At 58.7% G+C, this 24,812-nt stretch overlaps 3 protein-coding genes across 5 annotated transcripts; 2 read left to right on the forward strand and 1 right to left on the reverse strand.

The window, feature by feature from the left end:
- Positions 1-582: 582 nt before the first annotated feature.
- Positions 583-3,710, reverse strand: CD63 (CD63 molecule). Of its 3 annotated transcripts, none has more exons than XM_070051282.1 (8): positions 3,577-3,710; positions 2,624-2,700; positions 1,686-1,874; positions 1,525-1,599; positions 1,336-1,431; positions 1,103-1,243; positions 832-915; positions 583-740 (listed from the first exon to the last, which is right to left on the reverse strand). In XM_070051282.1, the coding sequence occupies exons 2-8, from the start codon at positions 2,687-2,689 to the stop codon at positions 675-677; spliced, it is 717 nt and encodes a 238-aa protein (XP_069907383.1). In that variant the 5' UTR covers positions 2,690-2,700; positions 3,577-3,710; the 3' UTR covers positions 583-674. The 3 variants fall into 3 exon arrangements, with proteins under 3 accessions (XP_069907383.1, XP_069907382.1, NP_001075668.1); XM_070051281.1 differs by lacking the exon at positions 3,577-3,710 and adding an exon at positions 3,010-3,223; NM_001082199.1 differs by lacking the exon at positions 3,577-3,710 and adding an exon at positions 3,249-3,286 and having other exon boundaries at positions 587-740.
- LOC127487381 (translation initiation factor IF-2) lies at positions 2,688-8,762 on the forward strand. Its single transcript, XM_070053185.1, has 3 exons — positions 2,688-3,012; positions 3,114-4,430; positions 8,646-8,762. The coding sequence occupies exons 1-2, from the start codon at positions 2,688-2,690 to the stop codon at positions 4,409-4,411; spliced, it is 1,623 nt and encodes a 540-aa protein (XP_069909286.1). The 3' UTR covers positions 4,412-4,430; positions 8,646-8,762.
- A 6,234-nt stretch (positions 8,763-14,996) lies between these two features.
- Positions 14,997-24,761, forward strand: GDF11 (growth differentiation factor 11). The gene is made up of 3 exons (XM_051844921.2): positions 14,997-15,582; positions 20,602-20,999; positions 21,510-24,761. The coding sequence occupies exons 1-3, from the start codon at positions 15,132-15,134 to the stop codon at positions 21,888-21,890; spliced, it is 1,230 nt and encodes a 409-aa protein (XP_051700881.2). The 5' UTR covers positions 14,997-15,131; the 3' UTR covers positions 21,891-24,761.
- Positions 24,762-24,812: the final 51 nt, after the last annotated feature.

Consider the following 24,812-nt stretch of genomic DNA (forward strand, 5'->3'; position numbering starts at 1 on the left):
GGGCACTTTGCATGTGTCACCTATTTTCTGCATGGAGTAAGGTTACAATTCTGTGTTTGTACTGGGAATGGATCTTTAGCTCTCTTCCGTGATGAAGCATCAGGGCCAACTTGAGTGGTTTCCAAGGGGAGGGGGGGGGATACTCATTCTCCTCAGTCCAGAATGAGGGAAAGTGGCCACCCTACTTATCAGCACCCTGAAAGGAAGCAGGTCCCCTTGAGAACTGCGCGAGAGGGGGCTGCTGGGCCCCCAGGTGCACAGAACGCCAGGGAGAGCGTGGCCACAGCTGACCCAGGCTGGGCTCTCCCAGGTGAGGCCTGTGTGGGAATCCTGGGACTTACCCAGGAGGTGGTTTCATGGATGTTCCAGCAAAGAGCGCAGGGCTGGGGGCAGAGAGGGCACTGGGCCGGCGCCTCCTCCAGACCCCACATCCCCCTGCCAGCCCACTCAACACGTTCAAGCACAACCCCCTTTCCCAGACGCTCACCACCTGCCTTCCCCGGCGGTGCACACAGAGCAAGGGAACAAGGATAAGGAGGAAGAGGTCAGGTATTGCTTTGAGACAAACAGACACCATGTCTCTTTTCGGTCTGAAAAAATAATCCGTTTAATTGAAAAACCTGGTGGATACGACTGCACTCCCCTAGACGGAGGGGGCTGAAGAGACCAGAGCCCTACATCACCTCGTAGCCACTTCGAATGCTCTTCACAAGGCAGCAGGCAAAGACAATGCCCAGGACCTAGAAGGACAGAGGCAGAGGGGAGTGAGGAGGGCAAGCCACCCCAGATCCACCCGTGGGACCACGGGCCCCTGCCCGGGTCATCTCTCACCTCCACAAAAGCAATGCCCAGGGCTGCTGCCGCCACCACCAACACGTTTTTCCTCAGCCACAGCCCGATCTTCTCCACGCAGCCCTGAGGGGAGGCAGGCACACAGGTGAGAGCACTACCAGAGCTTCCCACCAGCCGGCACCAGGCACCTGGCCCGCCACCTCTCGTCCCTGACCCTGTCCACCTCCCATCCCTAACCCCGGCCACCTCCGTCCCAGAACGTTTCCGTGCCTCCTGAAGCCTCCGCCAGGTTATCCAGCCCCCTCCCTACCTCGACATAGATGTCCTTCACGTTGAACTTGACCCCACAGCCCGAGGTGACGTTGACACAGCAGGAGTCAGGGACGCGATCCCTGGTCATGCCAGGGATGGTCGCCCAGTCCGTGTAGTTAGCAGCCCCACAACACGTGAACTGGGGGAGGAGAGGGAGACGGGGGAGAGGGTGGTGATGTGAGCCTCCCCCCTTGGCATGGCGACGCCTCTGCCCCCGGCAGCCCCGCTCACATCTTTCTGCATCCTGTCCAGGATTAAAGCGGTCTGGTTGTCTGTCGAGTAATTCTGCATCTGCTGCCGGAAATCCTTATTAAACTCCGACATCACCTGAGAGTAAGGAGAAGCGCTGTTGAGGTCCGAATCCAGGCACCTGGGTTCTGAGCAGCCCAGGGGAGGACCGGCCCCTCACTCCCCACTCACCTTGTCTCTAAACACGTAACCAGCAATGGCAGCGGCCACCTCCACCAGCATGATCAGAGACAGGAAGATGGCAAACTGCAGGGGCACAGCACAGGAGTCAGCCTTCCAGTCTACGACCCGAGACCTGGCCACGGGGACACGTCCCTGGCACCACCACTCACCGTGATCATAAGACAATAGTTCTCCTTGCAGGTTCCACAGCAGCCCACAAAGGCCACCAGGAAGAGGAAGGCCCCCACGGCAATGATGACCACAGGCAGCAGGGAGCCAGGAGTCGCTCCGTGGGTTATGGTCTGACTCAAGACGAGCTGCGCCCCCACACCCACGGCAATCAATCCCACTGCACAGGCCTGAGCGAGAGGGCACGGGAGGGTTAGGCTGGCCGGAAACACAGAGCTGACCCCTGGAGGAGAGGCCTAGCCGCACTCCTCCGGGAAAGGGGACTGCGGGGGAGGGGATGGAGGGACTGGGGAGAAAGGAGAAGCTACCGGTGAGCTGTGACCCCGGGGCACACATTCCTGCCCAGAGCAGGACGAGCCTCCAGGGCGCCCAGCCCCGGTGCCAGCCCACGCCTTGGCGGTGACAGCTCCGCCGGCCGGCTAGGCCAGGAAGGAGAAGGGGCAAGGGTGCTCCTCCCTGGACAAACTGCGGCTTCTCGGCCCGGGCGGGAGCCACTTGGGGTGAGCAGTGCCCTTCCTCGCCCCCACAGAAGCCGGGCGGGAAAGAGGGGAAGGATGTGGGGTGGAGGAAGAGGGGGCCGCGGGAGGACGGGGCAGAGGAGCCTCGTGGCGATAGCATCAGGCCGTTGGCTGGTTGCCCCACTGCCCCAATCACAAGTGGTTGGGTCACCAGACAGGAAGGGCCAGGAGGGGTGGGGGTGGGGCGCTGCCCGTCCAAGAGGACCACTTTTCGGTCAAATGGGCCTCCGGGGTCCCCGAAAGCCAGAAGACGGGGTGGCGGCGCCGCCCTCGGCCCCGTTCCCCGGGCTCTCCCCGCACATCTGGCCTGCAGCTGCCTTGGCTCTCGGCGGTCGGGAGCCAGGGCACCCCCCACCCACCGACCGCGCCCCGCCAGGCTCGCGCCCGAGCTCCGCACTCACGCAAAAGGCCAGCAGGAGCACGTAGAGCAAGAACTTGACACATTTCATTCCTCCTTCCACCGCCATGGCTGCCGGGCCTGGGGTCCAGGGGAGGCGGAGAGGGGGGATTAGGGGGAACCTCGCTTTCCGAGCTCCCCGCCGGCCCTCGAGGCCTTCCCTGCCCGGCCCCCATTCCCGGCCCCTCCCACCCGGAAAGCCCGCGGTCGGTTCCACGTCTCCCAGCCCCCTCGCTCCCCGGGCGGCAGAGGGGTGGGGGTCCCCGCCCGCCGCGGCGCGAGCTTGGGGCAGCTCCCGGGGGCTCGGGACTGCTGCCGACCCCCGGCCCACCAGCCCCGGGCGTCCCACCAGTCCCGAAAAACGGCCCTCCGGCCCAATCCCGAACCCACCCCGTAGGCTCCTCGCCAGCGCTCTGGGCTGCCCCCCGAAAATTAAACAAGTGCGGCAGGCACCCCCGCCCACCCCGCCCCTGCTCGGGAACTTCCGAGCAAAGTTGCTCCAGGGCCCGGAGCGCCAGCTGAGAGCGCGGGGCGGGTCTTCGGCGGCCCCGGGCGAGCCCCAGGAAAGGGGCGCCCGAGCGGCCTCCCCGACCCCGCGCCCGAGCCCGCCGCGGCCCCCGCGGCCTCACCTGGGCTCCCCGAGGCTGTGCGCTCCGCTCCTGCCGCGGCTCAGGGGCTCTCTAGCGGCGCCCCCCGGCTGCTGCCCCGCCCGCCGCGCGGCCCCGCCCCGGGCTCCGGCCACAGCCCCCTCCCCCGCCGGGCGGCCGCCGGCCTCCCTCATGTGACGCGGGAACAGCTGCGGCCTGAGTCACCGGGGCCGGCCCGGGGAGGGCCGAGCCCCCCGCCCAGCGGGAGCCACGTGGCCCCCCGGCCTGCAGGACAGCGCCCACGCCCGCCCAGGGAAGGCTCGGACGGCCGGGCCCTGCAGGCGCCTTGGGGCCCTCATGGCGCCCCCACCTCCGTGCCAGCTCGTGGTAGGACGGCGGGACCGAGCGCCGCCTGGTTCCCTCTGGCTCTGGGCGCGGCAGAGGAGGCGGGCGAGGGCCGAAAGCGGGGGCGGTGGGTGGCCGGGAGCTGCCCTCGAAGTCGCCGCCGAGTCGCTTCCTCCGCCACCTCTGGGATCGAGCCCCTACCCCCAGCCCCAGCCCCAGCCCTGAGTCTGCAGCGAGAGCCGTGGGCTGCTTGGGACTGGGTGGGCCAGAATAAACACGTCCAGGGAGTCTCGCAAATTCTAAGTGAGGGCTCCTCCATTCTCCAGGGCGGGGAGAAGGCAGGAGGCCCCCTTCCACGGCCACCCCACCCCTCCAGGCCGCGTCAGGGCGGGTCCCTCGGGTCCCTCCCGCGGAGGAGGAGTGCCAAGGTCTGTGCCCCGCTGGCTCATGGCTCCTGTTACTGGGGACGACAGCAGGGCAGGGGCTGGGGTATCCAGGCTGGGGGCACGCTCCAGGGCCGCCGGCGGTCTCCACCCCTTAGGTGCTTCTGGACCTGCCTCAAAACCACTTCCCGTGTCTTGGGCGTGTGGGTGCACACAGAAGCTGTCAAAGGGACAGGAGGGGAGGGCGGGCCTGGCCGGGTGCAGAAGCAGTCTCCAGGATCCTGGCCTGGACTTTGCTTCCCCTCACCGCGGCAGGAAGGCTGCGGAGGAGGAGGAGCGAGGGGCCTGAAGAAAGGAGTAGTGATCAGCTTCCTCCCCGTGCCTCGGCTGGATGCCAGGCTTGTGCATCCAGGGGAGGAAGACCAGAGCCCTGCCTGCTCTCTGCAAGCAACAAACCAAGCTCTGTCCTGGGCGTGAAGAAAGGCAGATGCGTCAGGTGACAGTTGGGCACACAGGGAGGAGGGCACCGGGTGGGCGGCTTAGCCCCCCCCCCCCCCCCCCCCCCCCCCCGCCCAGTGACCTTGCAGGATCTCAGTTCCAGACAGGGAAAGAAAGAAGCATTTTTCCAAAGCACGTGGAGTTGCCTCAAAGGCCAAGGGAAGGATGTGGTGAAGATGGGAGGGGAGAGAGCTGAGATGCCCAGCCACCAAGTTCAGCACTTGGTCCTGGATTCAATTGGATGCCTGAGCAACCCAGCTGTGAAAGACTTGCTGGGGGGGGGGGGGTGGTGCCAGGGCTGTAGTGTAGCTGGAAAAGCTGCCTACTGCAACTCCAGCATCCCATTTGCCTGCTAGTTTGAGTCCTGGCTGCTCCACTTGTCATCCAGCTCCCTGCTAATGCTTCTGGGAAAGCAGCTTTTTTTTTTTTTTTTTTTTTTTTTTTTTTTAAGATTGGTTTATTTACTTGAGAGAGTTACAGACAGAGAGAGGGAGAGACAGAAAAGTCTTCCATCCGCTGGTTCACTCCCTAAGTGGCCGCCACAGCCGGAGCTGGGCCAATCCGAAGCTAGGAGCCAGGAGCTTCATCTGGGTCTCCCAGGTGGTGCAGGGGCCCAAGGACTTGGGCCATCTTGCACTGCTTTACCAGGTGTGTCAGCAGGGAGCTGGATCGGAAGTAGAGCAGCTGAAACTTGAACCGGCACCTGTATGGGATGCTGGCACCACAGGCAGAGGTTTAACGTACTATGCCACAGAGCCAACCCCATAAATAAATCTTTAGAAAGAAACAAAAAAAAAAGTTATCTGAAAATCCATGCATTGTGGCACAGCAGGTTAAGCCACCACTTGCAGACACTAGTATTGAATCCATGGATTTGTGAGGGCTCGCAGCCTCAGAGAGCTTTTCCATCTCAGGAATGTGGGGGCAGGGATTAGCAACCAGGAAAGGAGCTGACAGTGAAAGGCCCTTGCTGCACTATTGCAGGTACTGGGCTGGACACCTGGGCTGATGAGGTCAGCGTTGTCCTCAGACAGCCTTGTGAGGTCGGTGCTTTCCTGCTTTCAGAGATAAGGGAGCAGACTTAGAGACATGGAGTCACACCCAGAGTTCAAGCTAGTGAAAAGCAGGCTGAGGATTTTAACCCAGAGCTCACGGGGTTCCAAAGCCTCTGCTTACTTCTCTCTCTCTAGGAGGCCAAGAGAAAAGAGAACCTCAAGACGGGAAGAGAGGGGACAGTGACTGGAAGTGTCACATCGTATGGTGGGAAGTAGAAGGCCACAGAACCAGTGGCTCTCTCTGGACCAGGGTCAGGAGCACCTGCTGAGGCTGAAGTGGAGACATGCGCGTGGGCAGGGAGAGAGCACGGGTGGTCAGCAGAAAGGGACTCCTGGAGGGGTACCACGGGAGGGGCTGTGAGCAAACTGCAGCAAGTGCAGAGTGGTGGGGCCGGGGGAGCCCCAGAAGACCCAATCATGTGGAGCTGGAAGGGAGGAACAAGGAAGGGCAAGAATGGCCCATTCTTTAAAAAAAAAAAAAAAAAAAGATTTTATTTATTTGAAAGTCAGAGTTACACAGAGAGGAGAGTCAGAGAGAGAGAGAGAATCTTCCATCCTCTGGTTCACTCCCCAATTGGCCGCAACAGCCAGGGCTGCGCCGATCTGAAGTCAGGAGACAGCAGCTTCTTCCAGGTCTCCCACGCGGGTGCAGGGGCCCAAGGACTTGGGCCATCTTCTACTGTTTTCCCAGGCCATAACAGAGAGCTGGATCGGAAGTGGAGCAGCCAGGATAGAACCAGCGCCCATATGGGATGCCGGCACTACAGGCCAAGGCATTAACCCGCTGTACCACAGCGCCAGCCCCAAGAATGGCCCATTCTGTAGGAGAAAAAAAAGATTGATTGATTTAACAGGGAGAGCAAGAGAGAGGGGAGAAGGGGAGAGACAGAGATGGAGACTTCTCATCTTCTGGTTCACTCCCCAAATGGCCCCAACAGCCTGGTCTGACACAGGCTGAAGCCAGGAGCCAGGAGCTTCGTCCGGGTCTCCCACATGGGTGCAGGGGCCCAAGCACTTGGGCCATCCTCCACTGCTTTCCCAGGTGCATTAGCAGGGAGCTGGATCAGAAGCAGAGCAGCCGGGGCTCGAAGCAGCACTCCCACGTGGGATGCCGTTGTGGCCAGCAGCGGCCTGACCCTCTGTGCCCAAGAATAGCCTCTTCTGAGTGGAATTCATGGAGGCAGAGGGGAGCGTGGTGAGCGCCGGGGGCTGCGCAGGGGAAATTGCTGTGCACGGTTTCACAGAGGGAAGGTACAAACATTCTGGAGACAGAAGGAGGTGGTGGTTGCACAACATACTGCCACTGCACCGTCCACTACGGAATGGTGAGAATGTCAGAAGACTTTAAGCTATCTGTATTTTACCACAAAAGAAGAGGCGCAGCGGGTGCTGGGCCTAGCACTTGAGACACATGTCCCAAATCAAAGGACCCAGGTTTGATTCTCAGCCCCAGCTCCTGACTCCAGCGTCCTGCCAACACAGACCCTAGAAGGCAAGTAGGTGGGTCCCTGGCCCCAAGTAGGAGATCTGAAGACCAGGAGAGCAAGACAGGGGCTGGGGGCCAGTGCTGTGGCGTAGCAGGTTAAAGCCCCAGCCTGCAGCGCTGGCATCCCATATGGGTGCCAGTTCGAGTCCCGGTTGCTCCACCATGCTGGGAAAGCAGTGGAAGATGGCCCAAGTCCTAGGCCCCCTGCACCTACGTGGGAGACCAGGAAGAAGCTCCTGGCTCCTGGCTTCAGCCTAGCCCAGCCTCAGTCATTGTGGCCATTTGGGGAGTGAACCAGCAAATGGAAGACCTCTCTCTTTACCTCTCTCTGTTTATTTTCAAATAAATAAAAAATAAATAAATCTTTAAAAAAAGACAGGGGCTGTGCTGCGGGGGCTCACACAGCAGCCCAGCACAGGCTCCCCAGACAGTGGGTTCTAGACCCCAGGGAGCCCCAGTCGGAGCGCAGCACAGCGACATCACCACTGATATACTGCTTAGAGGTGAGAGAGGGAACTCCCCCGTCACTGGTGTGGGCAGCTCTGACCACACCAGCTCCTTCATGGTGGGCAAGACCAGGCCCCCGGGGTTCACAGGAGAATGCATCCAACATGCCCTTGCGTCTGCACAGAGATGAAGCCACACTGGCTGCATCGGCCTGCAGGGCTGGGTCCCTCACACCTGCCACCAGCACAGACCACAGGCTGCTGGGACACCTGGTTCTGCCACTCCCGAGGGGGTGACCTTGGCTAAGCCCCCACCCCTCCCTGAGCCTCAACTTCCTCCTGGCTGAGTAGGAGAAAAACAGCTCCTCCCCCACCTCCCAGGGCAGTTGGGGGCGGGGGTTGGCTTTGTTACCTTAAGAATGCTAAGCCCAGGGGTCCGTGTTTGGCACAGCAGTGAAGGCGCCATTCGGGATATCCATGATGTATCGGAGCGTCCAGGTTCAAGGCCCAGCGCTGCTTCCAGTTGCAGCTTCCTGCTAATGCACACGCTGAGGGGCAGCAGTGCTGGCTCAAGTACCTGAGTCCCTGCCCCCTACAAGGGAGACCAGCTCTCAGCTCCAGCCCCAGCCCAGCTCCAGCCATTGTGGGCATTTGGGGGATGAATGAGCAGATGGGAGATTTCTCTCTCTCTCTCACCTTCCTCTCCAATAAATAAAAGACAGCGTAAGTTCTGAACCTGGCATTTGGCACAGGGGTTAAGACACCACTTGGGATACCTGCATCCCATGTCAGAGTACCTTGGGTTTCAGTTCTGCTTCCTGCTAATGTGCAACCCTCATGTATGCGGGTCCCTGCCATCTGCATGGGAAACCTGGATTGAGTTCCCATCTGCCAGCTTCAGCCTGGACCAGCCAGCCCCAGCTTCTCCCCCTCCCACGCACCTTGGCCTTGGCCCAGACCCCCATTCCAGTCCCAAGGCCCAGCTCCTGTTTGTGACGTCCTACCCGACCCCGACCTGGCTCTCTCTTCAGGGCCCTCCTCCATCCCAACCTCATTCTTTCTGGTTTTCCCTGACTCCTGTCTCAGTCTTTTCCCAGCAAGGGTCACCATTACCAATGGGGTTGACCCAGCCTGCCTGGTGGGTGGGCAGGCGGGCAGCCCAGGACCCTCAGCCAGGCCCATGGCTTCCTAGGGAGGGTCTTAGCTTCTGTGTGTCTCCCCTCCAGGACCTGGCTCAGGAGCATGGTGGCACCCACTGGAGAGCCGCAGAAATTCACAGCCAAGGTTTCTCCCAGGACGAAGCAGAGGTGGACATGGGAGAAAGGAGAAAAAGCAATGCTGGCGGGCCGGGTGATCATCTCAGCTTTCCGTTCCTTTGGGACTGAAAGAGCAAGCTTTTATCCGTCCATGAGTAGGAACCCTAAACAGCCCAGGCACTGGGGCTATATGGAGTTGAGGTTCACACCCCCAGATGCCTGCAACGGTCAGGGCTGGGCCAGGCTGAAGCTGGCAGGTCTTCTGTGCAGATGGGTGGCAGGAACCCAAATACGGGAGTCATCAGCTGCTGCCCCCCAAGTGCGCATTAGCAGGAAGCCGGAATTGGGAGAACTGGGACTAGAACCCAGGTACTCTGGTATCCCAAGCAGCGTCTTAACCTCTGCACCAGAAACCCCAGTCTCCAAGATTCTTAGGTGGTTTGGGTGGGGGGAGGGCTTGCACAGCATGGGGGAGCATCCAAGGACCTGCGCTGAGAGGCTCCAGGGAGGAGGTGCTCACCAGCCACCTCCCAGACCGGCTACATCCCTTCCCATGGGCAGCTTGTCTTGCCCTCCGGTCTCTTGACTTCTGTGTCTCCTTCCCGGCACCCAGCCTGCCTCTCTGGTCATGCTCTCACCATTGCTGCACACACCTCACCTTCACTGCCCTGTGCCCACCGCTGACTCTTCTCTGGACACTGGTCCCTCCAGACCTGCCTGCCTTGGGGTCATAGCGCAGTGGGTTAAGCTTCAGCACCCCCTCATGAGTGCCAGTTAGAGCCACCGGCTGCTCCGCTTCTGATCCAGCTCCCCGCTAACGCGCTTAGAAAAGCAGCAGACAGCCCGAGTCCTCAGGCCCCTGCCACCCATGTAAGAGACCCGGAAGGTCTCTCCAGCCCCAGCCATTGTGGTCATCTGGAAAGGGAACCAGCTGATGGAAGATCTCTGTCTCTCACCCTCTCTGTAACTCTGCCTTTCAAATAAAATACACAAATCTTAACAATACCACTTCCTGGCAGCCTAGGTCAGCCCCTCCGCCAGCATCCTGGTGTTCCTGGACAAGCTCTCAGACCCCTGCTTTCCTAACCAGCAGCTCCAGGGCCGGTGTGGCCAGCTGAGGCAGCCCCGGCATCGGGCCCAAAAACCGGAGCAATAGAGGCAGGAAAGAGCGGAGAGGCTTGGAGGTCGAGGGAAGAAAAGAGAGGGCGTGCAGCCAGCGGGTGCGGAGCTCGCCTGGGGGTGGGGGGCGCGGGGGTGCAGCCCCTTCCGTGGTGTCCTGCCTCCACTGCCACCCCTCTCCCAAAACACAAACTCTTTGGCCACCTCCTACCAACTCCCAACCTCTCCTGGAGGGCCTTGGGGCCGCCGAGGGACCCAGGCAAGATAATGACCGGGTTCAGTACGTGGTGTGGGAGAGGGCGGTAATTACACAGGGAAGGGCTTCTGCTCCAGGGCCCGCAGGGTTTTGTGGGCAGAGGCCCGGGGGCGGTCCTCCCGCCCCCCACAAACCCCGGCCCAGAAATGCCTCCCCGCAGCCCCGGGGGCCACAGGCTAGAAGAGCCGGTGCGGGAAGGGAGGCCCTGGGGGCGCCTCGCCCCCCACCCACCCCGCGCATCCAAAGAAGGCCCGCGACGCCAAGGAATGCGTCCACCGACTCCCAACACAGGGCGCTCAGCCAGGACGGGGGACCCCGCGTGGGGAGGGGAGAAAAGGGCCGGCCACTGCCGAGCCCGGTTCCGGCGGACGACGCGGCTGCGGGCGGGCGTGCGGGACAGCAGGGGCCGCCGCGCCTTACGGCCGTCTCGCCACCCGGCAGCCGCACCTCTCAGCAGCGCGCAGGCCTCCCGGGCCGCGAACCCCCGCGGCGGGGGCCTCCCCGCAGCGCCAGACCCGCCCAGAAGTGGCGCAGGTACCGCTCGCCCTCCCCCCCTCCGCCTTCCAGGTCTCCGGAACGCCCCCTGCCCCCGGAAGGCCACCGCCTTCGCGCCCACCAGTCCCACCTCAACGCCCTCCCTGTAGGCCCCGGCCCACATTTGCCGCGAGCCAGTCAGAACCTCGGAGGAGGCGGGCCTGGAGGTTGCCGGGGTAACGCCGCGCTGGGGGTGGGGGGGCTCCCCGGGCTGGAGAGCAGTTGCCAGGGAGACCAGGCGGTGGGCGGGGCGCCCAGGCGCAGTTCCCTGGACTAGGGTGAGATCCCCACGTCCGGATCCCTGCCCACCAGGGCGCCTTCCTCAGGAGTGAGCCTGGGGGCAGCTGGGGTGGTGACGCTCCCAAGGCGTTAGTTCCTGCAGGGACCACGCCCGAGGGACCGTCAGGAAAAAGACAAGGGCTGGAGAATGGACGAGGCTTAGCGCACTGGGATAAACTCCTAGAACTTCTCCTCGGACCAGAAGTCTAAAGTGAAAAATTGGAAACTATCCCCTCCAAAACACACACCCAAAATCTTGGCTTTAATTTCACCTCCCAAGAGCTGACATTCCGAATCCCACCACGAGATGGCAGCCATGTCCACGTATTGGTTAAGCACAGTCCTGGAACCAGGACAGAGGCCAGGAGCTGGAAATCCTGTCTCATAAATTGTTCCTGACTCTAACTCCCTGATATTTGGCAGACACCATAACCGGGCATGAGCATTAATACGCAGTTTTCACTTCCCTATGCATCTCCAGCCAGGTCCACTCAGCAGGGCCAGGCCACTGAAGAACACTCAAAACACTCTCTTGGGTCTCCCCGTGGGAGGGCTCTAAGTTGGGGCAAGAGTAAGGACACACAATGCACTTGGATGGAGGCATCAACCATTTCACCCCCACGATCTTAGGAAATAGGTGCAGGGTTTGCTCTCATCTTAACACACAGGAAATCTGAAGCACACAGAGATTTAATAACTTGCCCGAGTTCACACAGCCAGAACATGGTGAGAGCTGGGACTTGAAGCAGGCAGCCGAATTAGATTCTCAAAGCCTTGTGGTTAACTGCACCCGTCACGGCCCAGGTAGACCTAGGGAGAACATCTCGCCTAGACAGGGGTGGGGGCTGGAAAGGACTCCTGCCTGCCACTTAGAAAATCTTCTCCAAGCTGAGACCCAGGAAAGAGCCAAGTCCCCAGTGGGTTGGAGGGAGAGGAGCTAGGAGTGGGAGTTGCTCTAGGAAGAAGAATCAACAGAGGAAGATTGGGACACGGTCAAGAGAAGGGGGTGGAATGCTGTATCCAGGTTTCCAGGCGGGAGGAGTGAGGCTCCGTCACCTTGGGACTGTGAGATGGCCCACATGCGAGGGGGAAAAGAGGAGAGTTCTGGGGTTTTTTTAAAGATTTATTTTATTTATTATTTGAAAGAGTTACACAGAGAGAGGAGAGGCACAGAGAGACAGAGAGGTCTTCCATCCTCTGGTTCACTCCCCAATTGGTCATAATGGCCGGAGCTGTGCCAATCCGAAGCCAGGATCCAGGAGCTTCTTCCAGGTCTCCCACGTGGGTGCAGGGGCCCAAGGACTTGGGCCATCTTCTACTGCTTTCCCAGGCCAGAGCAGAGAGTTGGATTGGAAGTAGAGCAACCAGGTCTTAAACTGGCACCCATTTGGGATGCCGGCACTTCAGGCCAGGGCGTTAACCCGCTGCGCCACAGCGCCGGCCCTGAGATTTCTGTTTAATCTGTGATTTTTTAAGGACTATGAATATAATAAATGTAATATATAAAAATATATATTATATAAATAAATATTTATTTATTTATTTGAAGGTCAAAGCTACAGAAAGAGTGGGAGAGGCAGAGAGAGAGAGAGAGAGAGAGATCAACCTTCCATCCACTGGTGCACTCCCCAAGTGGCCGCAATGGCCCAGGCTGGGTCGTGCTGAAGCCAGGAGCCAAGAGCTTCTTCCAGGTTTCTCACATGGGTGACAGGTGCCCATGCACTTGGGCCATCTTCTACTGCTTTCCCAGGCCATTAGCAGGGAGCTGGGTCGGAAGTGGAGCAGCCAGGACTTGAACCAGCTGCCACCTGGGATGCTGATGGGTGGCAGCTTTACCTGCTATAGCACAGTGCTGGCCCCAAATCTGTGATTTGATTTTTTTTAATATCACTTTTTTTTTTCCATTTTATTTGAAAGGCAGAGAAAGAGAGAGACAGATGGAGAGAAATCTTCCAAACAGAGGTTTACTCCCCAAGTGCCCAACACAGCCAGGCCTGGGGCAGGCGGAAACCAGGAGCCAGGAACTCAATCCAGGTCTCGCACTTGGCGGGGCAGGGCCCAAGTTCTTGAGCCATCACTGATTGCAGCTGGGTCAGAGACTGAAACAGGGCACTCCAATACGGGAGGTGAGTGCTCCTTATCTGTGGTTTCTGAGGTGCCTAGAGCAGCTCAGTGGAGACACTCGGGGGCATCTGTCCTGGGCTGGGCCTGGCACCGTTTGTCCAGTGTCTTGTCCATGCCACATGATTCTTGAGGAAAGGAGCACCTGCCACAAGGGCCATGTTTGGCCAGGAAGTGAAGACGGGGCTGAGAGCCAGAGGTAACACCACCTCTGCTCAAGGTGTTTGCCATTCTGCCGCGAAGATGACATCAGAAAAACATGCTGGTTATGCCAGCGTCTGTGGGAAAGGCTCCAGGCGGTCAGAGAGGAGAGGAAAAGAATTGCAAAGAAAGAGAAACCCCCCATGAGGGCCTCGGCCAGAGGATTCCGAGGAAGGTCGGCGCTGTGACCTCCTTGTCCCACCTCTTCGAGGAAGGAACTTGAGATGCCCGGATGCCCAGATGCCCATCTTCCGGTCCAAATCAAGGGAGGGAAGCAGCGGTCTGTTTTTGTTCCATTCTATTGCAGCCTCAGGCCCTGTCCCCCATGAACATGCACCGTGAAAATGCACCGTCTCTTCCAAGATCCCCGGCTCAGGCCCCTGACCCCTACACCTTCTCACCTCACACCTGCATCCTCACTGCACTCCAACCCCCAGCCCCAACTCTCTCCACTGCCCAGTGCTCCCTGCACCTATGCCAAGCCGACTTCCAGAGAGGACCCGATGTGATGTCCCTCATGCATGATAACGGAGCTTATCCATTTACTCAACAACCATTGCATGTGCCAGGAAATAAACAAGACCTGAGTCCCTGGAACATTTCCTGTTTATTGATCTCCAGGGCTTTGGGGTTAAAAAAAATCAACCTGGAGGAACTGGGGTCAGAGCATCAGGAGTTAAGCAACCTCAAAGCACTCCTGCCCTCGGCCCTGGGGCGATGCCCAGGGTCGCATCAGAAGACTGGGTCTGGTCCCACATCTGGGGCCCTCCCCTTACAATGATTGTCTCCCATTCTTACTCCTGCAAGTCCAGTCCCTTCCAAGACTACGGATCCAAAGGCACAGTTAGGGAAGCTGGACCTCCTGGTTCCCCTCCCCGGACGGCCCCCGGCTCCTCCCTCTTGCAGCCTTCTGACTCCACTGGGCCCCGGGGAAGCCCCGGTTTGGAGCTCGCCGTGGTCCCAGCTCTACACCTGCTGCCCGTCACCTCCCAGCCTCGGCCGATGCCTCTGCTGGTCTCCCTCTGCGCCCAGCCCGCGGCTGCCAAAAGCCAGCACTTCTCTGGGCTGAGTTCACCACCTCCACCACCTCACCGCACTCCCACAGAAGCTGTCTCTGGCTGTCACTCCTGCCTTGCGCCTGCCCTACGCGCTGCCTCCTCAGGGACCCCCCATCGGAGTCTGCCTGTTTTTGCCGCCCCCACTGGCCTTCCGGGGTCCTGGGCTCCATCCCATCGATTCCTCTGCACCTGTTCCCATTCCTCTGCCGGGTGCCCGTCTCTCCCGGTCCGCTCTGCAGCCCCTGGCCTCCCTGTCCGGTGCGCACGGCGCTCTCCTCCCCTGGGATTGCCCCCACGCCGCCTCTCCCGCCAGCTGCCTCGTCTTTGCCCGGCCCGGTGCCTGGCGCCCTCGGACTCGCCTGCCCCTCCTTTGTCTCCCCTCTCCCCCCAGCCCCGGCTCCTCGCCCTGGCGCTCTGGCGCTCTGGCGCTCCGGCGCTCCCGGCTCTCCCGGCTCTCCCGGCTCTCCCTCGATCGGACTTTCCCTCGCTCTGCGCCCCTGCCCCACATCTCTCGGCTCTGCTCATCCCACTCAGGGCCCGCGCTCCCTCCCTCCCTACTCCTCGGCTCTCTCCGGCTCCCTCTCTCGCCTCGGATGACAGCGCTACCTCTTTTGTTGGCTCCGTAGCCAATCGCCGCCGCTGACGACACGGGGGCCGGGGCTATAAAGGGCCTGGCCCGGGCTCGGGCCCCCCCAGCCGCCCGCCCCGGCCGCCCGCCCGCCCCGCCCGCGCGCCCGCCGCCCCCGGCCCCCCGGCCCCCCCTCGGCCGGGCAGCCCCCAATCCCGCGCCGCCGGGACCCCCTCCTCCTCCCTCCCTCTTCCCTCCGCCCCCTCCCCGCGGGACTCCGGCGTCCCCGCCCCCCAGTCCTCCCTCCCCTCCCCTCCAGCATGGTGCTCGCGGCCCCGCTGCTGCTGGGCTTCCTGCTCCTCGCCCTGGAGCTGCGGCCCCGGGGGGAGGCGGCCGAGGGCCCCGCGGCGGCGGCGGCGGCGGCGGCGGCGGCGGCGGCGGCGGCGGCCGGGGCCGGGGGGGAGCGCTCGAGCCGGCCGGCCCCGTCCGTGGCGCCGGAGCCGGACGGCTGCCCCGTGTGCGTGTGGCGGCAGCACAGCCGCGAGCTGCGCCTGGAGAGCATCAAGTCGCAGATCCTGAGCAAGCTGCGGCTCAAGGAGGCGCCCAACATCAGCCGCGAGGTGGTGAAGCAGCTGCTGCCCAAGGCGCCGCCGCTGCAGCAGATCCTGGACCTGCACGACTTCCAGGGCGACGCGCTGCAGCCCGAGGACTTCCTGGAGGAGGACGAGTACCACGCCACCACTGAGACCGTCATTAGCATGGCCCAGGAGAGTAAGTGCGCTGCGGGGAGCGGGCGGTGGGATGCGGCTTCGGCTGCCCCGGCCCAGAAGGCTTTTCTGCGGAAACTTGACGGGTTGGGGATCTGGGGCTACTCCGCAGAAGTTTTCCGAGCGGTGGCGATGGGCTGCCGAGTTGTGTGCACACCCCGCTCTCGGAGGTGGGGGGAGCGAACCGGGCGGGTTGCGAGATGCTGCCTCCCACCCCGGGGTACGAAAGGCCCTGTCGAGGAGTTCGGGGAAGCCAGGGCCCGCAGCCAGGGGACCGGGCAGCGAGACTCTGTCCCGAAGGGCCTTGGGGAGCCTGGGGAGGCTCCGGGACCCCCGCAGTTCCCGCTAGGTTGCGGTGCTCTCGGCCCTCTCCGCACGCACCCGCCGGGCTGCAGAAAACTGAGTGCGCCCCAGCTCTCCCCGAACAGCAAACCCAGAGCCCTGGGTCGCTCCTGGCAGCCTGGCTGGCACCCTTTGCGTCCTGAGCCGCATCTCTCACCGGGTATCCCAGGGGCCCGGGAAAGCTTTGCCATCTCAGTCGGTACTGACAGAGCTCAGCCAACTCAATTCCGTCGTGCTGGGAGCTGAGGACCCCCGTTTGGCTACTGAGACCTCACTGTTCCATCCCTTACTTGACCGTCCTTGTGGACAGCTGGACTTAAGGAGAGAAGGGGAAAGAAGTAGATGGTGAGGGTAGGGGGCTGGGGACCCAGGCATCCGAGCTGTGGGCCAAACGGAAGATGAACATGTTAACAGACGGGGGCTGCTTTGAAATTTTATGGCCTGGAAAATCCAGGCCAATACTATACCCCCACACCACCAACAACCCCAGCTCTCCCTAGGGTCAGGTGACTCCCCTTTCCCCTCCCCCACTGACCCCCCAACTCCAGGGAACCAGGCCTTGTCTTACTCCCCAGTGGTTTGGCAAGGTTTCCCCCCAACTCCACACACGCACACACACACACACACACACACACACACACACACGAGTTTGGTTTTATGGCTCTGAACAGAAGAGAGGGGGAGCCTGGTTTATTGGCAGATGGGTCATAAAAAGCTGGGGGCTGCAGGGATCCTTGGTGGCCCACCCCCATGGGCAAGGCAGGGAGCCCAGGTGTGCGAGTAGGAGGCTGGGCGGCTCCGGGATCCTGCAGATCTCCACGCGCTGGACTCGGTCAGCACTGGGAAGAAAAGAAAACTCAATGACCGGGGAAGGAACGGGGCCGGAGTGGTGAAGGCGTGGGGACCCAGCCTTGGCTTCCTCAGCCTCCCTCTGCTGGAGGAAGCCAGGGTCAGTCTGAGACTGGGGGCAGGGGTGGGGGGTTCTAGGAGTCAGAGTTGTAGAAGAAGGTGGGGTACAGGGGAAGACACTTTGGTCTGCGTGGTGCAGTGTGCCTGAACGTTCCCAGGCCGGGCAGTGGGGCTGTGGACTTCCCTTTCCTTCCACTAGCCCTGGCATCCCTGAACCCACAGGCCCCAGAGCTCTCTCTGGTGATGGGGTTGCAGGAAGTGAACTGACCCAGCATACACGGACTGGGCCGCGCAAGTTGGGCCTGGGAGGGGGTAGCACCAGCAGGTGGGGCCGCACCCCAGCTTTGCCCCTATGCCACCCCAGGACTTGGATAACAAGGGAACTGGATCTCCGGCCAGGTATTGTACGTCCCCTTTAAGAGCCTAGCTGCGCTCTTAAGAGAGGGAGGGGGAGCGGAGGGGAGGGGAGGGAGAGAGGGGAAAAGGAAAAAGAGACTTTTATAGTCTAATCCCCAGGGACCCGCTTTAATAAGAGACTTGTGCTCTGCTAATCGGGGGAGGTGTTTGTCAGCAGAGATGGCCTCCTCTCCCCTCCCCCTCCCTCCCCTCCCCCAGCCCTCAACCCTGGACCCCAGCCCCCACCTCTCCTAGGCTGCTATGCCTGCCCTAGTTCCCTGTACCCTCTCAGGCTCTCCCACCCCAGCCCCCTGCTCTTCTAGGAGCCAAGTCCAGCCCCTCAGTCTCTCTCTCCTCCCCGCGCTAAGAGGCCCCTGCCCTCTGAGCCCAGCCTCCAGCCCCTAGGCCTTCCAGCCTGGGTTGGGAGAGTGTGTGTTGAGGGGGGCGGGAGGGGGAGGCGGTGAGCAGGGAGGGGGTTGGGCTTTTGCTGAAAATAGTGCAATGACCTCTCTCCCCCACCAGCGCCGCCTACTAAACCTGACCTGCTGCCTGCCACCAGCCCGATCAATCCAACACAGATGTGGCCCCCTCCCCGCCCTGTGTGTTGGGGACTCCCAAGCCCCCCGTTTCCCTCTCAGCTCTACCTCCTCCTCCTTTGTTCCTCCCTCTGTCCCCTTTCTATCCTTTCCCGTCTCTACCTCGCTAGGCTCAGTGCCCCACACCTTGGGCTTCCTAGCCCCACCCACTTCTGTTCCACAGGCCCAGGTTCTCCAACTCCCAAACTTACTCCTCTCTCCTCTGTCCCTACTCTCGCCTCCCTTTCTCTGCCTCTGCCTCTGCCTCGACTTCATCCCTAAATCCCATCTTTCTTCTTACCTTTCTTACCATCTCCAGTCGCCCTTTTCTTTCTATGTGCCGTCCCTACATCCATGGGGGAAGGACATGGTGATTCCCTGGTGTCAGAGGAACCAGACTTACAGGGACGGTGCCTAGTCCCCAGTCTTCAAACGCTGTTGTCAGCCTAGGTAGGGGCACATTCTGAGCTTAAAAAACTAACAAACTAAGAATCGTAGAAGTTACTATTATTTTCACACTATTTCACTTTATTTAATGATCACCATTCCTATGAAAAAATAATGATTGTCTATGACACCAAGAAGTTTTGTGGGTGAGGTCAGATACTGGCTAACAAGGAGTCAGGCACTGAATGAACCCTCTTTGATTGTAGCCAAGGAACAGAGTTGAGATATCACGAAGAACTTTCTGGCACTTGCCAGTATAATTAAGAGTTTAGAGTTCATTCAGCACACGTTTGCTGAGAACTGCCTGGTACTACAGGAGGCGCTAAAACTACAATGATGAGCAGAGTAGACACAGTGTTAACAGACCATGTTTATCCTCCTGGAGGTTACTTTTAACAAGAAAATGGACAATCCCTATTCTGACGTGAGGCACACTTTACCATGTGGGTATTTGCTTGTCACTCTCCATCTCCCCATCTCCCCAATAGCTTCCTTGCCCCAGCTATGCTTTTTTTTTTTTATAAATTCTTGCTTTTTAAAAAGATTTTATTTATTTATTTTATTTGATAGAGATAGAGGGAGAGAGAGAGAGAGAGGGAGAGACAGAGAGGTCTTCCATCTGTTGATCCACTCCCCAGATGGCTGCAATGGCCAGAGCTGTGCTGATCTGAAGCCAGGAGCCAGGAGCTTCTTTCGGGTCTCCCACATTGGTACAGGGGCCCAAGCTTGATGGTACTTGGGCCATCTTCCACTGCTTTCCCAGGCCATAGCAGAGAGCTGGATCAGAAATGGAGCAGCTGGGACTAGAACTGGTGCCCTATGGGATGCCAGTGCCACGGGCAGAAGCTTAGCCTGTTATGCCACAGCACCGGCCCCCCAGCTATGCTCTTAATCCCTGAGTCACCACCCCCCAAACCCTGCTCCATCACACCATCACTGCAGCTATGACCAGGGGGTACCTGGGGACCTACTAGAGTCCTGGGGCTCCGAGGAGTCAAGGGAAAAGAAGCTGCAGAGAATTTTGTGTATCATGTCCTGCATGTATGAAATTCACTGAGCACTTTCCTGTTCATCTCACTTCTCTGGGGGTGGGGTGCTGATGGGATTCAACAGAACTTAAGTCCTCCATGATTAGCTCAACACTTGACCATGACACACAAGGGCCTGTACCCTCTGACTGTACTCACATGGCTCTGGAAGCTCATTTCTGATTCTTCCAATCTATGCAGAGTGAGGCTGGGTATTGCTGTCCAAGGGAGGCATGATTGAGAGCATTCCCAACTGACTTAAGAGATTTGGAAAAATGGGGCCGGCGCTGTGGTGTAGTGGGTAAAGCCACCACTTGCAGTGCCAGCATCCCATATGGGCACCGGTTCGAGTCCCGGCCACTCCACTTCCAATCCAGCTCTCTGCTATGGCCTGGGATAGCAGTAGAAGATGGCCCAAGTCCTTGGGCCCCTACGCCCATGTGGGGGACCTGGAGGAAGCTCCTGGCTCCTGGCTTCAGATCAGTGCAGCTCCAGTTAGGGAGTGAATCAGCGGATGGAAGACCTCTCTCTCTGCCTCTCCTCTCTCTGTGTAACTCTTTCAAGTAAAATAAATAAATCTTAAAAAAACAAAAAGATTAGGAAAGGGAAGTGGGTCAGAAGCTGGAATGGAAGCAGGACTCCTCCCGTAGACTCAAGATGGGTCCCCTTATGTATCAGAACAAGGGGAAATGGGGCAGAGATGGAAAGACCCACGGGCACTGGGCTGAGATGCCGAAGGAAGCAGCTCAGGGGAAAGGAGAGGGCCAGCTCTAACTGCTCTGTATGTTCCCTGTCATTACATAGGTCGTTCCCCACGCTTCTAAGAAGCTCAACCCATCATAGCAACAATGACAAGGAAGCAGCTCAGGAAACTTTCTTAGGAGAGAGGGAATGGGGAGTTGAGTGCACAAGTGCTTGGGTAATCCTGTTTCACTGAGTGTAGATCTGAAATTCGGACAAGGTGATATAGGGTAACAGGTGTGGTAAGAGGTATGGCTCCCACGAAAAGCATCAAAGATTCGGAAAAAGTTGGAGCCCCATGTCCTGGGAAAAGTTGAAAGAAAGGATGCAGATCAAGGGAGAATTCCCTGCTGACTGTCTCTGCAGGTTACCTGGTCAGGGGAACCAATGGAATAGGGGATGGGCTCAAGGAAGTAGGTCTGGCAGAGCCATCACCCTCCAGAGAGTATATGGTAGTCAACAAGACAGGCATAAAAGGATAAAGAGCTGTAAAACTCAGGCCGAGGAGCCCAAAACTGCCAACGCTGCGCAGGACCCCCTCCACGGCACCCTTTGCTGATCCTGTGTCCCCTTCTCTCTTACCAGCCGACCCTGCGGTGCAGACAGATGGCAGCCCTCTCTGCTGCCATTTCCACTTCAGCCCCAAGGTGATGTTCACAAAGGTACTGAAGGCCCAGCTGTGGGTGTACCTGCGGCCAGTGCCCCGCCCAGCCACGGTCTACCTACAGATCTTGCGACTGAAACCCCTGACTGGGGAAGGGACCGCAGGGGTAGGGGGAGGAGGACGTCGGCACATCCGTATCCGCTCACTCAAGATTGAGTTGCACTCGCGCTCCGGCCACTGGCAGAGCATCGACTTCAAGCAAGTGCTCCACAGTTGGTTCCGCCAGCCGCAGAGCAACTGGGGCATCGAGATCAACGCCTTTGATCCCAGTGGCACAGACCTGGCTGTCACCTCCCTGGGGCCAGGAGCTGAGGGGCTGGTGAGCAGGGGGCCTGAAGTGGTGGTGGATATGTGTAACCTGGCCCTAAGGAGGTGGGGATGTTGGAAAAGGTGGACCAGGAATGTGAATGGGGTTGGAGACCAGCATTATTTGTCTGGGGCTAGAGGAGTTGAGGGGGTGGGGCGGCAACTATCACTTTTCAGGGATCCAAGCCAGAAAAGAGGTGAAACAGGATTTGGGGTGAAGGTGTCAGTTAACAGGAGATCCATGGGAACACAGAAACTGGCTGTTAATGAGGCCCTGGGCCAAGGGGCTGCTGAGGGTTAGGTTGCCAGAAAAGGAAGAATTAGGTAAGGTGAGCCGAAGGAGAGATGGCAAGCTGGCAAGAGGAGTGGGCAGCAGATAAGGTGTGGGGGTGGGAGCAGTGGAAGAGGTGAGAAGCCAGTGGTGTCTGTTCTGACACCCCTGTTGAGGCAGGCGGGAAAAGAACAGGGCAGAGGAACTGCTCAGGGCTGTGTCACATCTCTTTCCCCTCTCCCTGACCCTCAGCACCCTTTCATGGAGCTTCGAGTCCTAGAGAACACAAAACGGTCCCGGCGGAACCTGGGCCTGGACTGTGATGAGCACTCCAGTGAGTCCCGCTGCTGCCGATACCCCCTCACGGTGGACTTTGAGGCTTTCGGCTGGGACTGGATCATCGCACCTAAGCGCTACAAGGCCAACTACTGCTCTGGCCAGTGCGAGTACATGTTCATGCAAAAGTATCCGCACACCCATTTGGTGCAACAGGCCAACCCAAGAGGCTCTGCTGGGCCCTGCTGTACCCCCACCAAGATGTCCCCAATCAACATGCTCTACTTCAATGACAAGCAGCAGATTATCTACGGCAAGATCCCTGGCATGGTGGTGGATCGCTGTGGCTGCTCCTAAGGTGGGGGACAGTGGATGCCTCCCCCACAGACCCTACCCTGAGACCCCCAGCCCTGGCCCCCATTCCCCCCAAGCCCTACAGCTCCCTCCACCTCTCCCCATGAACATCACACCTTGTTCCCTGACCAAGCAGTGTGCAATACAACAGAGGGAGGCAGGTGGGGATTGAGAGGTGAGGGGTCTGGGGAAAGGGGAAGGAAGGGCATGGTCAGGGTGGGGAGCGTCTGAGGTTTGCAGGTGAGAAGGTTTGGCAAGAAGACAGAGAGGTATAAGAGACAGGTATAGAGATGGTGGAACAAAAAGAGCCGCAGGGAGAAGGCAAAGGGATAGAGAGGCAGAAGAGACAGAGACTAGGCAGAGACAAACACTGAGAGAGACCGAAACGGAGGAATAAAGGAAAGCCCCACACCGAGCCTCCTTCCTTCCACTGGCAAGGTGAGGGGCTTGGTATGGTCTGGGGAGATCCCCCAACTACTCAGTAGGAGAGGAAATCAAAAATCCATTCTTAGCTTCTCCCTTCTTTCCCTTCATCAGTGGCCAGGGGAAGGGAAGTGAGGGCAGGGGCAAAAGTTAAGGATTTGGGAATTTATTTATTTATTTATTATGACTTTACATTTTTCTTTTGGTATTTGGCTTTACTGGAATAGGAGGACCCCTGCCCAGTGCCCCATTTTTCCTTTATTTCCCGAACCCTGCACTCCCCTAACACCCACCCGCTTAAGCACTTGTATAAAGCCTCCAGGGTTGGGAGTGGGAGTAAAGGGCAGGAGGACTGGCACGTGGAAGTTTTTAACCTGCAATCACCCTAACTCAACCTTCCTGAGCCAAACGGGTTGAACTGAAGCCACTGGTCACAGAAACAGTAAAAGGTTAGGGTTTATGAGCTGGGGTGGGGGGAGCCCTCGATATCCAGGATCAGTATGATGAGAGCCACTGAACTAACCCTTAGGCCCACCCTCATGTGTTATTTAGCCAAAGGGTGCCGCCTGCTTATGCCCAAATTCCCCTCAGCCAAGAGAGACCAAAGAGCCTGTGGAATGCCCCTGCCCCAGCCGCCACTTTCAGGTCAAAAAAACAAAAAAAGGGTATAAAGACCCCAGAGTCCCCCAGGTCTAGCAAAGGTTCAGAGGGGCCGAGAAGGCAAAAGTATGGAGGCTGAAGGTTGCAGGGCATCTGAATCCAAATCACTGCTCTGGGCTAGGGAACAGAGCCAGCAGACCAAGGTAGAAGGGATTCCGGAGCGGGGGGCATTTTAGTCCCCCAACCCCAAAGCTCAGGGTGGAAAGAGGGAGAGCAAGAGAACAGAGTGTCTATAATTATTTTTATCTTTTATTTTTGGAATCTAGCAGTCCCTGGCAGCAGGGAAGGGACCACGCAGTGGGGAAATGTGCCTGACAAGGCCAGTTAGAGCAGAGGACGGGAGGGCTAGGAAGCAGGCAGATACCGGCTGCCACTTCAAGTCACTTAGCTGAGCCCATTCGCTCCTCCCACAACCCTGACCACCCTCCTCTGGACGCACTGTGCCTCAGCTTCTTCCCCTCAATGGAGTGAGAAATAGCAGCACCCGCCACAGCCAAGAGATGAATTCTGAGCACTTACCACGGGCACTTTATGGACATAAAATACCTCTCGCTGTGGGACAGATAACCAGGGCACCAGAGTAGTGGTGAAGAGATGAGGCTAGAGGAGCACAGGCTTCAGAGTGCAAGTTCCCCTCTGCCTCCCAGCTGGACAGTGCCTGAAGCCGAGGAGCTGAGAATCTCCACACCGCATCCACACCTTACCACCAGCCTCTGGGCTCCAAGAGAGAACCAAGAGGCTGTCAGGAGGAGATGGGAAGAACTTTCCACAAGACTGTCACTCTAAGTAGGACCAGCAGTTATGGGTCTGATACAAACAGTACTGAACTGAAGTACAGCCTGTAGCTGGTAAGCGTCCCTGGAAGGCTTGTTCTTCCCAAGAGCACGACTCTCACTTGGCCAAGATGGTAAGCTTTAGCATCTTATTCCTATTCTCACAGTGAGAAAGTGATGTGAAGTTTTCCAGCAGAGGAACGGATAGCTGTTAAGCTTTTCTACTCACCTCCTCCCATACAGCAGCTATGTTAACCCCAAGTTTCTCCTCTCTGGCCCTGCTCACCCTTCTGCCCCGATCTTGGAGAACAACACACACTGACCAGCAACACCGTTTTCCCTTGGTGGAGGGAGAAGAACAGAGAAGTGAAGAACAGAAGACGCTTCCAAGTTCAAATGCCTCTTGTGCTTGGCACGGGGTGGGAGTTGGGCAGCAGGCACCAGGTAACTTCCCTCTACAGATTCTAGAGAGCTAGGGTATTGAACTTGGGGGATACTTAGAACATTGCCCCTTTAATACCACCAAATAAAGACCCTTGGGGGAGTTTCTTTTATGAACATATATCTATGAGCTGAAGTCTCATTCCCCTATTCCTTCCCTACACCCAAAGAGGCATAGGGTAAAGAGGCTTGGCACGGCCTTACAGCCCAGCGGGAGCTAGCACCCCTTTTCACCTTATGTGTGTGGACCTGGCCAGTGCCTCTCCAAACATATCATTATTAGTGTAATTATTCACTTTGTGTATTTGTTACATCATGTGCGTGATTGCCTTTGTTTGTTAAGGGTGTCTGAAGAGAATGGGACTGACGGGGGCACTGGAATGCCGGGAAAAGGACTTCTTCACTGAGATAAAGGCTTCCTGGAGGGAACCATTGCAAAAAGGCCATCTGGCAGTTTTCAAGTTATGTGACAGAGGGCAAAGATGGCCATAGGGTGCTCTGAGTTTTGGGATAGTCACATGACACAATCCAGCACTTGAACCTGAAAAAAGAAAAATAAAAGCAGTCAAAGAGTTTAGAATTTAGTACTGAGCTCTTCTCCCTAATCAAGCGCCACATTTGTACCTTG

This window comes from Oryctolagus cuniculus, chromosome 11, assembly GCF_964237555.1.
Source record: "Oryctolagus cuniculus chromosome 11, mOryCun1.1, whole genome shotgun sequence".
In the NCBI taxonomy this organism is placed as follows: domain Eukaryota; kingdom Metazoa; phylum Chordata; class Mammalia; order Lagomorpha; family Leporidae; genus Oryctolagus; species Oryctolagus cuniculus.

What these genes read in the sequence shown, in the direction of transcription:
- LOC127487381 (XM_070053185.1), top strand. Translation starts at nt 2,688, where the DNA reads ATGGCTGCCGGGCCTGGGGTCCAGGGGAGGCGGAGAGGGGGGATTAGG. An exon ending in CCCAATCCCGAACCCACCCC is followed by an intron (nt 3,013 to 3,113) that starts GTAGGCTCCTCG and finishes TTCCGAGCAAAG; the next exon opens with TTGCTCCAGGGCCCGGAGCG.
- CD63 (XM_070051282.1), bottom strand. Translation starts at nt 2,689, where the DNA reads ATGGCGGTGGAAGGAGGAATGAAATGTGTCAAGTTCTTGCTCTACGTG. An exon ending in ACTATTGTCTTATGATCACG is followed by an intron (nt 1,600 to 1,685) that starts GTGAGTGGTGGT and finishes GTGCCCCTGCAG; the next exon opens with TTTGCCATCTTCCTGTCTCT. An exon ending in TGGACAGGATGCAGAAAGAT is followed by an intron (nt 1,244 to 1,335) that starts GTGAGCGGGGCT and finishes CTCCTCCCCCAG; the next exon opens with TTCACGTGTTGTGGGGCTGC.
- GDF11 (XM_051844921.2), top strand. Translation starts at nt 15,132, where the DNA reads ATGGTGCTCGCGGCCCCGCTGCTGCTGGGCTTCCTGCTCCTCGCCCTG. An exon ending in CATTAGCATGGCCCAGGAGA is followed by an intron (nt 15,583 to 20,601) that starts GTAAGTGCGCTG and finishes CTCTCTTACCAG; the next exon opens with CCGACCCTGCGGTGCAGACA. An exon ending in GGCCAGGAGCTGAGGGGCTG is followed by an intron (nt 21,000 to 21,509) that starts GTGAGCAGGGGG and finishes CCTGACCCTCAG; the next exon opens with CACCCTTTCATGGAGCTTCG.